At 43.3% G+C, this 12,255-nt stretch overlaps 1 protein-coding gene and 1 long non-coding RNA gene across 6 annotated transcripts in view; one reads left to right on the forward strand and one right to left on the reverse strand.

The window, feature by feature from the left end:
- The window catches only part of LOC128248690 (uncharacterized), a 63,019-nt gene that overhangs the window by 39,410 nt on the left and 11,354 nt on the right, over positions 1-12,255 (forward strand). The window contains exon 4 of one of the 2 annotated variants that reach the window (XR_016243019.1): positions 5,359-5,972. The exons of the other annotated variant lie outside the window; for it this stretch is intronic. This is a non-coding gene — a long non-coding RNA (uncharacterized LOC128248690). Of the gene's footprint in view, positions 1-5,358; positions 5,973-12,255 lie in introns of those variants that run through there. 2 annotated transcript variants of the gene reach the window in all.
- Positions 1-12,255, reverse strand: part of LOC106878116 (UPF0415 protein C7orf25 homolog) — a 258,033-nt gene that overhangs the window by 12,511 nt on the left and 233,267 nt on the right. For all 4 annotated transcript variants that reach the window (XM_052970393.2, XM_052970394.2, XM_052970395.2 and 1 more), the window contains exon 4: positions 5,967-7,109. In XM_052970393.2, the coding sequence (XP_052826353.2) occupies positions 5,967-7,109 (1,143 nt within the window). The remainder of the gene's footprint in view (positions 1-5,966; positions 7,110-12,255) is intronic.

A 12,255-nucleotide genomic window follows, 5' to 3' on the forward strand; every position in this document is an offset into this window, starting at 1 on the left:
CCCCCCTCTCTCTCTCTCTCTCTCTCTTTATATATATATATGATGATGATGATGATGATCTTTTCTCCCGCCATGCCTCTGTCTACCCCTCCATCCTCTCTCTCTCCCCTTCGTAGTTTTTCCTTTAAGGTCTTCAGGTTCTGGCTATATATAAATGAGAAACCCATTCTAAATTATCTCGCTGACGTACTATGACGAAATACCCAAGATGCAGATAAGATAGAGATTTTTATTTATTTACGGCCTCAAACATCTCAATACCTTGCGCTTTAGTTTTTTTCCCTTATTATTTATCTTGTTTCTCTCCATGAAATTCAATTGAATTCAGTTGTTGTCTTAAATTCATGCTTATTCATTTTCTAAGCTTCCTAAATTCATGCTACGTTATATTCTAATCACCCAGAATTCATTGCTCTTTTAAAAAAATTACGATTTATGCATTGTTGTCTCTCAAATATTTAAAATCTACAATTAAGAGCCCTCTCTACTCGCTGGCGGTAACCCGCCCTCCCACCCCCTCCACCGGAAGTTCATTCGTCTGTCATCCCTCTGTCATCCCACCCCCTCCACCGGAAGTTCATTCCTCTGTCATCCCACCCCCTCCACCGGAAGTTCATTCCTCTGTCATCCCACCCCCTCCCACCGGAAGTTCATTCCTCTGCCATCCCACCCCCTCCACCGGAAGTTCATTCCTCTGTCATCCCACCCCCTCCACCGGAAGTTCATTCCTCTGACATCCCACCCCCTCCACCGGAAGTTCATTCCTCTGCCATCCCACCCCCTCCACCGGAAGTTCATTCCTCTGTCATCCCACCCCCTCCACCGGAAGTTCATTCCTCTGTCATCCCACCCCTCCACCGGAAGTTCATTCCTCTGTCATCCCACCGCCTCCACCGGAAGTTCATTCCTCTGTCATCCCACCCCTCCACCGGAAGTTCATTTCTCTGTCATCCCGCCCCCTCCACCGGAAGTTCATTCCTCTGTCATCCCACCCCTCCACCGGTAGTTCATTCCTCTGTCATCCCACCCCTCCACCGGAAGTTCATCCCTTTGTCATCCTGTCAACCTCGGCTGTCTCCCGGAACCCATCTAGTGGCCTTGGCCATCCTCTCCCCTACCTTTGGGTAGCGCATTAAGGTTGAGAAATGTTTGCAGGTTGTAGGTAATGTTTTGCTTATGAATTCTTCCAATTGCAAGTTTTCTTTTCAGGTACACGACACTGCTTTTCCTCTTCCCAGGCTACAGGCCCACACCCCCAACACCCATACTGTTAGGATTGGCACTCTCAACGTCGGCACGCTGAAAGGTAGATCTGGTGAAATTGTTGAGATGCTTGAACGGAGATGCGTAGATATGTGCTGCATCCAGGAAGTAAGATGGAGAGGAGGTTCTGCAAGGTTCCTCACAGGCAAAGAACACAGGTACAAGATTTTCTGGGCAGGGAACACTGACGGGGTCGGGGGCGTAGGAATACTTCTAGCGGAGAAATGGGTGGATAAGGTAATCGAGGTCGTTAGAGTAAGTGACAGAGTACTTAAGATCAGACTAGTGCTTCATCATAGATTAGCTACTGTCATCTCAGCCTATGCACCTCAACCTGGGCTACCAGATGGTCTGAAAGACCAATTCTATGACACCCTCTTGCAAACTACCTCGTCGACGAGTGACAGGGACCTTCTCTTTGTGGCTGGAGACTTCAACGGTCATGTCGGACGTCGTGCTGGGGGCTTCCATGGCATACATGGAGGCTATGGCTTCGGTTCCCGCAACGAGGAGGGAACCAGACTGCTGGAGTTCTGTGATGCAACCAATCTTATGGTCTGCAATACCAACTTCAGGAAACCTGCCAGTCACCTAGTCACCTACCGCTCCGGCAGACACTCTAGCCAAATCGACTACATCCTCGCCAGAAATAGGGAAAGAGGGCGGCTTATAAATGCCAAAACCTACCCTGGCGAAGAATGTACCCCACAACATAGATTAGTAGTTAGCGACTTTGGGATCAAGGCAAAATGGGTGCCCAGAATTAGACAGGCTTGGAGAAGAAGGGTGTGGAAGCTTAAAGACCCTGCAAACGGACAGAGACTTAGAGACAAGTTACTTGAAGCATTTAACGAAATAGAAGGGGATATAGCATCATACAACGTGGAAGACAATTGGAGATTTCTGCGGGACAACCTGTTGAAAGCCACCGACCAGATTTGTGGGTGGTGTAAGGTCCCCTCCCAACCCAGAGTAACGTGGTGGTGGAACAAGGAGGTAGACAGGGCTATTAGACAAAAGAAACAAGCTTGGAAGGACTGGAAGAACGGTGGTAGCAGGGAATTGTACCAATGTGCCAGAAGGGAGGCTAGGCGACAGGTTTATTTAGCCAGAGGGGAAGCAGATAAGGAAAGATTTGCCAATGTTCTGCGCCGTGAGGACCAAAGACTCGAGGTATTTCGGGTTGCAAGACAGTGTAGGAGAGAGAATAGTGATGTTGTAGGAGAGAAATGTGTTCGCATGGATGATGGTACGCTTGCATTAAATGAGGATGCAAAGAAAGAGGTCTGGAGATGCCACTACGATAGATTGCTTAATAAAGAGAATGAATGGGAGAAAGAGAGCCTGCCTTATGTCGACCCAATAGAGGGACCAGCTATCCGAGTTGATAGTACCAGGGTAGATAAAGCAATTAAGAGTATGAAGACCGGGAAAGCCCCCGGCCCATCAGGAATCACTGCAGAGATGCTCAAAATATCTGGCAGTGTTGGCTATAGCCTAGTCACCCGTATTACGAACCAGGTGATACACGAAGGAGTCATACCCTATGACTGGTGTAGCAGCATCATAGTCAACTGCTACAAAGGTAAAGGGGACGCTTTAGATACAAATAATTACAGAGGCATCAAGCTGTTAGATCAGGTTATGAAAGTTACAGAGAGGGTCATAGCCCAACTAATTAGGGAGCGAATCAATTTAGATGAGATGCAGTTTGGGTTCGTGCCAGGTAAAAGCACTACTGATGCCTTATTTCTAGTGAGACAGTTGCAAGAGAAATACCTAGCCAAGGATAAACCTCTGTACCTGGCTTTCGTTGACATGGAGAAAGCCTTTGACAGGGTCCCCCGATCCCTTATCTGGTGGTCAATGAGGAAACTTGGGATAGAAGAATGGCTAGTGAGAGCTGTGCGAGCCATGTACAGAGATGCGGCCAGTAAGGTGAGGGTTGGAAATGAGTACAGCAATGAATTCCGGGTAGAGGTAGGGGTCCACCAAGGTTCCGTCCTCAGCCCCCTATTATTTACCATAGTCCTCCAGGCAATCACAGAGGAGTTCAAGACAGGTTGCCCCTGGGAGCTCCTCTATGCTGATGACCTTGCCCTAATTGCGGAGTCACTATCAGAACTAGAGGAGAAGTTTCAGGTGTGGAAGCAAGGTCTAGAATTGAAGGGCCTTAGAGTCAACCTAGCTAAAACCAAAATCCTAATAAGTAGGAAGGTAGATAAAACACAAACCCCTTCAGGTAGATGGCCCTGCTCAGTATGTAGAAAAGGAGTAGGTAGTAACTCTATAAGATGTACCCGGTGCAAGCTATGGACACATAAGAGGTGCAGCAACATCAAAGGCAGGTTAACTAGCAAGTTAGTTTTTGTTTGTGGCAGATGTTCAGGTGCAATAAAGACTGCAAACAAACAGGAAACAACTTCTATCTCATTCCAGGGTGAAAAACTAGAGGTAGTCGATAGCTTCCGCTATCTGGGCGACCAAGTTAGTAGTGGGGGTGGGTGCGCTGAAAGTGTAGCTGCTAGAATAAGAATAGCCTGGGCAAAGTTTAGAGAGCTCTTACCCCTGCTGGCGACAAAGGGACTCTCACTCAGAGTAAAAGGCAGACTGTATGACGCATGCGTACGAACAACCATGCTACATGGCAGTGAAACATGGGCTGTAACTGCTGAGGACATACGTAAGCTCGCAAGGAATGAAGCCAGTATGCTCCGTTGGATGTGTAATGTCAATGTGAATACCCGTCAGAGTGTAAGTATCTTGAGAGAAAAGCTGAACATTAGAAGCATCAGTTGTGGCGTGCAAGAGAGACGATTGCGCTGGTATGGACATGTGGTGAGAATGGAGGAGGATAGCTGCGTGAAAAAGTGCCACACCCTAACAGTTGAGGGAACCCGTGGAAGAGGTAGGCCCAGGAAGACCTGGGCTGAGGTGGTGAGGCAAGACCTTCGTACATTGGGCCTCACCGAGGCGATGACTACGGACCGAGACCTTTGGAAATGGGCTGTGCGTGAGAAGACCCGGCAAGCCAAGTAAGATCGTTGCCAGTGCCCCTGGACTGGTTCTTGTGCGGGTGGCACATGAGATGCACCATTTTGAGCGTGGCCGTTGCCAGTACCGCCTGACTGGCTCCTGTAGGATTTTCGAGCGAGATCGTTGCCAGTGCCCCTGGACTGGCTTGTGCGGGTGGCACATAAAAGACACCATTTCGAGCGTGGCCGTTTTCGTGCGGGTGACACGTAAAAGCACCCACTACACTCTCTGAGTGGTTGGCGTTAGGAAGGGCATCCAGCTGTAGAAACTCTGCCAAATCAGACTGGAGCCTGGTGTTGCCATCCGGTTTCACCAGTCCTCAGTCAAATCGTCCAACCCATGCTAGCATGGAAAGCGGACGTTAAACGATGATGATGATGATGATGATGATATATATATATATATATTATCATCGTTTAGCATCCGTTTTCCATGCTGGCATGGGATGGACGGTTCGACTGGGGTCTGGGAAACCAGGAGGCTGCACCAGGCTCCAGTCTGATCTGGTAGTGTTTCTACAGCTGGAAGTGAACAAGGGGACTGATCAGCACCAGTAGTGCTAGAAATAAGAGTCAAAACAACTCAATAGCCAACAAAAGCACTATCTTATTTACCTGACAATTAAGATAGAGCTTTTGTTGTGAAATAACCACCCATATTATTTATATATGTATATATATATATATATATATATATATATATATATATATATATATATATATATATATATATATATATATACTGTGTGTGTCTTTGTATCTGTGTTTGTCCCCCATTACTGCTTGACAACTGATATTGGTGTGTTTATGTCCTCATAACTTAGCAGTTCGACAAACAAGACTGATAGAATAAGAACAAGGTTAAAAAAATAAGTACTGGGATTGATATATTCAGCTAAAAAATCTCCAGGCTGGTGCTCCAGCATGGCTACAGTCTAATTTGACATCACTGAAATTTCAAAGTTATGAAATAATACATAATTATTAGGTTGAGGAAAAAGTTTGTGAACTGTGTTAAAATAATGCTTCTTTTTCATATATTTTCATGGTGTTCATTCAGTTCCTGTCATGTTCAATGGTGACTCACTGTGTTTATTGAAAACGCGCTTTGTTTCAACAAGACAATGCAAAGCCGCACACCGCCAGAAAGACCAGAAACAAGATTGAAGAATTGGGTAGTGCTGAAGTTCTGCCGCATCCAGCCTATAGTCCAGACGTTGCTCAATCTGATTACGGTTTCTTCCAGTCAATGCAGCACTTTATGAAAGGTCACCGATTTGAGTCATTCGATGAAGTTGAAGAAGCCTTTCAAGATTCTTTCGATTCTAAGCCGAAGGATTGGTATTTTGACCAAATCTGAAAGCTTGCAGATCATTAGCAGAAGGTCATGGAAAATGACAGTCTTTATTTTGAAGAATAGTTGTTTTTGAATAAATTCTTGCATAAAAAGGTCATTGTTTAAACACGGCGCACAAACTTTTTCCTCAGCTTAGTAATTCAAGACAAATTGAATAAATAACCATTTGCATTTGACAAAATAATCTGAATTCTAAAGGGTTAAGACTGTGGCCCACAACGGTTGAGGTCTGATGAACGAAACAAGTGAAAGAGAAAGAAATGGTCCATGTGTTACCATGTGAAGCAGAAATACATAAAAGCAAAAAGTACCTTTTAGGAAATCCAGCATTTCAGGTAGGACTGGTTTCTCTCGTTCCTCTTTCGCTTGTAAGGTAAGGATTTTCTCTGGGAAAATGAAATTGCAGTGTCCATGCGTGACAGCAGAGACTAGAGTGATCAAAGTGGTGATGTCCAAATTGACGATTCGGATGTGGTGGGATCTGATACCATTCATTCCTCTTGCGATGGTTGCCATTGATAAAGATGATGGTGCCAATGATGATGATGATGAAGAAGCATATGAAGAGGGATATGATGATGCTGATGAGGATGATGCAAATGTCAGTTGTTGTTGTTGTGGTAGTTTCTTGTTGGTGCCTGACTCTACGTTTCCAGGATCAGAAGCATCAGCAGTAAACATGATGGCGCTTGTGTCGATGTTCCTCTCACCATTGTTGTCGGCATCAACACAGATTGCAGAATTGGCTGACCTTTGCTGGGGATGCACTGGTTGCGCCTGTGTCTTGATACACTTCTGAATCAGCAACAACAAACTGAGATTCTGCCGAGAGTCTCCGTTGTCAGGAAGCCCCACCTCCTCCTCCTCTTCATCCTTACCTTTCTCTTTCTCCTCCTCCTCTTCATCCTTACCTTTCTCCTCCTCTTCGAGAAGCTGCCGTAAGTGCAACATGGACTCGTCGATGATGGTTTGCACCGTTTTCTCAATGTGCAGCAAGTGCTTGTTGTCTGCACTAATTTCACTGCAGACGGATGCACAACTAGACATTTCTAGCTGCTGAATATTCTGGTTTGGATTTGAACTTGATGACACGTCATCACCATCATCATCATCACTGAGAACAGTAGCAATGATATTATATTCACTAGAATCACAAGAAACACTATCTTCACCATCACCAAGCAAATCATAATCATCATCATCATTTCCATCGCTTTCATCAAAGTACACTGGTACAGACATCAGCTTTTGCTTTGTTTCCGAACAAACTGGAACCACATCGCCATGGACACGGATGCCAAGTTGATGAAGCCAATCAGCCATTGGCTGAGTGACTGCGTTGAAGAACACAAAATGTACCCAGGGGACGACGTAGTGGATAGGATGTTGCTTTGCACATCTCAGGTAGTCTTTCACCTGACGAGTGATGCCACGCTCACTGAACTGACCCCGACCTGGAAAAAAAGAAAAACAAACAAGAAGCAAAAAAAAATATGGTAAACAACAATGTAAACAAATATCAACGAGAATACAGTTCTATATTTAAGAGACGAGGAATTATGTACATCATTTACATTTGATGGATATTTGTCCTCATCTTGTTTGTTGTTAATACGTTTTGGCTGATATACCCTCCAGCCTTCATCAGGTGTCTTGGGGAAATTTGGAACCTGGGTTCTCATTCCTAAGGTATTTTTCAATGTGATTATCATTATAATTCAGATCACTGCCTGGAATCGAACTCAGAATCTTGGGGTTAGTAGCCTGTGCTCTTAATCACTCTTGAACATTTTAATAATAATAATATCGTAGTTAAGAGCGCAGGCTACTAACCCCAAAATTCCGAGTTCGATTCCAGGCAATGACCTGAATAATAATAATAATAGCATTGTAAAATACCTTAGGAATGAGAACCCAGGTTTGAAATTTCCCCAAGACACCTGATGAAGGCTGGAGGGTATATCAGCCGAAACGTTGTGTTAACAACAAACAAGATGAGGACAAATATCCGTCAAATGTAAATAATGTATCAATGAGAATGTTTGCTTTTTAGGAATATAGATTTACTAGGAGGAGGAAAGGATTCCCAGTCCCCTCGCTCCTTCCCCTTTTAGTTGCCTTTTATGCCACGCAGGGAATACGGTGACTGCATTCTACCAATCCATCCCACCCCCAGTCACAGGGGGTTTGCTAGTTAACCCATAGCTGGGTTACCACTCTGGGCCAGAGTAGGCCTGGGGACAATAATGGTTAAGAGGTGGTTCCACACTCCTGAAACCAGGGCCCCAGGGTCCCACTACCGGATGCAGTTCATAGTCATATGTTTGAGCTGGGAAATGAATGGAATACCTGGTGCGTCTTGTGGCTACCCACTCCAAAAAATGGGGAATAGGCCTGGGTATATACATACACACATACATACATACATACATATATATATATATATATATACATATATATATATATATATATATATATCAATGAGAACAATAAGGATGATAATGATGGAAATAGCAGTGATGATAATTACTGGTATTATTACATTGGTTCCAATGATGAGTGTTCCAAAGGCTGCGAGCTGGCAGAAACGTTAGCACACTGGGCGAAATGCTTAGCAGTATTTCGTCTGTCTTTACGTTCTGAGTTCAAATCTTGCCGAGGTTGACTTTGCCTTTCATCCATTTGAGGTCGATAAATTAAGTACCAGTTGTGTACTGGGGTCGATCTAATCAACTGGCCCTCTGCCCCAAAGATTTCGAGCCTTTTGCCTAGAGTAGTAAAGAATGATGAGTGTCCCTGTAGATCCAATCAATGGAACTGCCTGCTCCTGAACTTAACGAGCAGGTGTGTATGTTGGGTGGCAGGTGAGTTTTGGGGCGTACTTGTTTTTTGTCATTAAAATATTTTTTCTTGTAGTTTCTTAGTAATAAGACATTTTGTCAATAATCTGCTTTATTAATGTTTACTGCCTACTCTGAGCATTTACCTATGGCTTATGCTATCATCATCATCATCATCGTTTAATGTCCGTTTTCCATGCTGGCATGGGTTGGACGGTTTGACTGGGGACTGGCAAGCCGGGAGGCTGCACCAGGCTCCAATCTGATCTGGCAATGTTTCTACAGCTGGATGCCCTTCCTAATGCCAACCACCCCAAGAGTTTAGTGGGTGCTTTTTACGTGCCACCAGCACGTGAGCCAGTCAGACGGCATCAGCCACGACTACAATTTCCATATATGGATAGATAGCTAGATAGATATATTGTTATATTTTGGGATGGTCTTTTTTTTCTTTCTTGCCAAATACACTATATGTTTGTTCTTTACTTGTTTATTATTGTTCTTATTTTATCTTATATCCATTGTCTGAAAATCTTCCATCACACACCTGTGACTTCTTCAGCAACTCTTCCATCCTTGGAGTAGCTGGTATTAGGAAGGGGATCCAGCTGTAGAAACTATGCCAAACCAGACTGAAATTTGGTGCAGCTCCCCATCTTAACAGTTTTCAATCAAACCATCCAATCCACGCCAGCATGGAAAATGGATGTCAAATGATGATGATGATGATGGGCATCTTTCAGTTTCCTCCCACCAAATCAACTCACAAGGCATTTGTCAACCTGGAACTATAGCAGAAAAAAACTTACCCAAGCTACTGCACAGTAGCTGCAAAGCAAACTTAACTGCGCAGCCATGCCTGCACCTTTAGTACAGCATGGTAATTTGACTGATATTTCTAGCAGGTTGACAGACCACCTAGAGGTTCCCTGATTATTTCAGCTCTCTCATTGGCTCAACTTGCTGTTTTATAACAGTGATAAACTGTGCTATAAAAAAATTGATTTCCAGATTAAGATATTGATTTTTTTGTTAGATTAGGGTATTGATTTGTTGCAAAACTGTAGCTATATAAAATTATCAATGGATCTCATCAAACTTTAAACAAAGGAGTCTACAGATTTATTTGTTTCTATTATTATTATTATTATTATTATCATTATTATTATTATTATTATTGCTGTCATCATCATCATTGTCGTTATTATTTAAATCTTTCAAACCAATGAAATGTTGCCAACTGGAAGTGAAAGAAGAGAAGGGCTGTTGTTGTTGTTGTTGTTGTTGATAGAAATGAAGGTGATGGTGATGGCCGTATCAACAGCAGCAGCAGAAAATCTAATGGAGAAAGTGTCCACAATAATATAAGCTTGTCAACAAAGTAGTAGAAAATAAAGGAATCACCATTCTTTGGAACTTTAGTATTCTAGCCAATCGTGCTATACAAGTCAACAGACCAGATATTGTGGTGAAAAAAAAAAACATTGGAAAAAAACAAAAAACATGTTTGCTCATAGATATATCAATCCCAGCAGACTACAATAGCTTTTTGAAGAATATTTGAATAGCTTCAAGAACCTTGAAATAGAATCCACAAAAATGTGGCATCTAAGAACGACAACTGTTCTTGTGATTGTCACAATTTTTGGTTACCCATTTCAAATGACAATAAAAGGTAAGCAGAATGAAAGATAAATCCACTTCAAGCAACGCCAAAGTTTTAACTGTGTTATGTTTCAGGTGTGTTCAATGTGGCATTAAAAGATTTAGCTTTAAAACGCTCAGAACTTTCCGGACCAGACAACCTAATACTACAAGCACAAGCCTTAATTTTTGGAGGGAGAGGGGTCTTGTCAATCATATTGGCCCCAGTGCTTGGCTGGTGCTTGGTTTATTGACCCTCAAAGTATGTAAAGCGAAGTTGACCTCAGCAAAATTTGAATTCAAACAAACTAGTCATGGGTTCCTTGCATAAACTGAGATTTGTATTGTGTTCCAGAACTTTAGCTGCTGGGAAGCTTGGTGTTGATAGCAGTTTCAGAACAAAAGGCTTTTATGGGTCTGCACAAGGCCTCAACATCAATATGGTGCCGGCAAGAAAACTCATAAGGACCAAGCTGTCTAAGGAGTGGGGGGTTGATTTCACCCAGGGTGTCTGTGTTGAGCAGTGAAGGGATTGGAGCTGTGAATAAGTTGTTGGCTGGTAACCTCTTCAATGCAACTGAACTCCATTCTTGATTTATCAAGACTGCTCCAGCATGATCGCAGTGCAATGACTGAAGCAAGTAAAAGAATAAAGGACATGAGGAAAAGAGAGGATGGATGGTCATGGCTGAAATGCTTTTGGTCATTATCAGACTGCCCAACCAGGACTGACCCGTGGCTAAACAACAGCATGAACTGCAACAACTACAGCCAAATAACTACTACAACCACAATGACTACTACTACTACTACTACTACAGGGATTATAGTCACACAACAACAACAACAACAGCAGCAGTTAAAGAAAGCTGCAGTAACAACAACAACAGGATGCGATGCAGCAGCAGAAACATCTGCATCAATAACAATCCCTAAATCTCCCTGATAACTTTAAAAGTTACCATGGTAATACTTAAGGAGTAGTGGTGGTGGTGGTGATGATGGCGGTGGTGGAGGTGATGGTGGTAATTTTAGTGATGGTGGTGGTGGTGGCGATGGTGGCTGTATTGGTCATAATATATACATGGAATTAATAGTGGAGAAAGTGCAGTTAATACTAACGGTTAAGAGGTGGTGGTGGTGGTGGTGGTGGGAGGGGGGTTGCTAGTAGTGGTAAGGTAGGATAAAAGTGGACAAAATGGCAACAGCTGTCTTTACTCAAATATCACTTCTTTCTTTCTCTCCCTCTCTCCCTCTATTTGTGTATCTGTCTATTTACCTTCCTCCTCACCACCTTCCCTCTTTCTTCCCTTCTGTGGGTCTCTCTTTCTTTTTCTATATATATATATGTATGTGTTTGTGTGTGTATAGTTCAAATTTACAGAAAATAAAAGATGAAGACAAGTGAGGGAACAACAAGCAGGTGTGTTAGTTTGATGCTCGGGAAGAACGGAAAAGTCTTTGACATTTCGAGCCTATGCTCTTCTTCGACAAAAAAAGTTGAGAGCAAAAAAACTGGAGAGAAAACAAAAGAAAAAAACAGAGAGAGAACAAATGTGTAGGGATTAACGGTTCAAGATGAGGCGCAGGAGTGACTGTGTGGTAAGTAACTTGCTAACCAACCACATGGTTCTGGATCCAGTCCCACTGCATGGCACCTTGGGCAAGTGTATTCTACTATAGCCTTGGGCCAACCAAAGCCTTGTGAATGGATTAGGTAGACGGAAACAGAAAGAAGCCCATCACATATGTGTGTGTTTGTATGTATATATTTGTGTGTGTGACCCCACTAACATCGCTTGACAACTGATGCTGGTATGTTTATGTCCCCGTAAATTAGCAGTTTGGCAAAAGACTGATAGATTAGGCTTACAAAGAATAAGTCCTGGGGTCGATTTGCTTGACTAAAGGTGGTGCTCCAGCATAGCCGCAGTCTAAATGACTGAAACAAATAAAAGATCCACTCACAAGGCTTTGGTTGGCCCAAAGCTATAGTAGAAGACACTTGCCCAACGTGCTGCACAGTGGAACTGAACCCGGAACAATGTGGTCAGGAAGCAAGTTTCTTACCACACAGCTACTCCTGCACACACACATATCCACTCAAAAGGCTTTG

Source organism: Octopus bimaculoides, chromosome 9, assembly GCF_046866305.1.
Source record: "Octopus bimaculoides isolate indiv1 chromosome 9, ASM4686630v1, whole genome shotgun sequence".
Taxonomy (NCBI): Eukaryota; Metazoa; Mollusca; class Cephalopoda; order Octopoda; family Octopodidae; genus Octopus; species Octopus bimaculoides.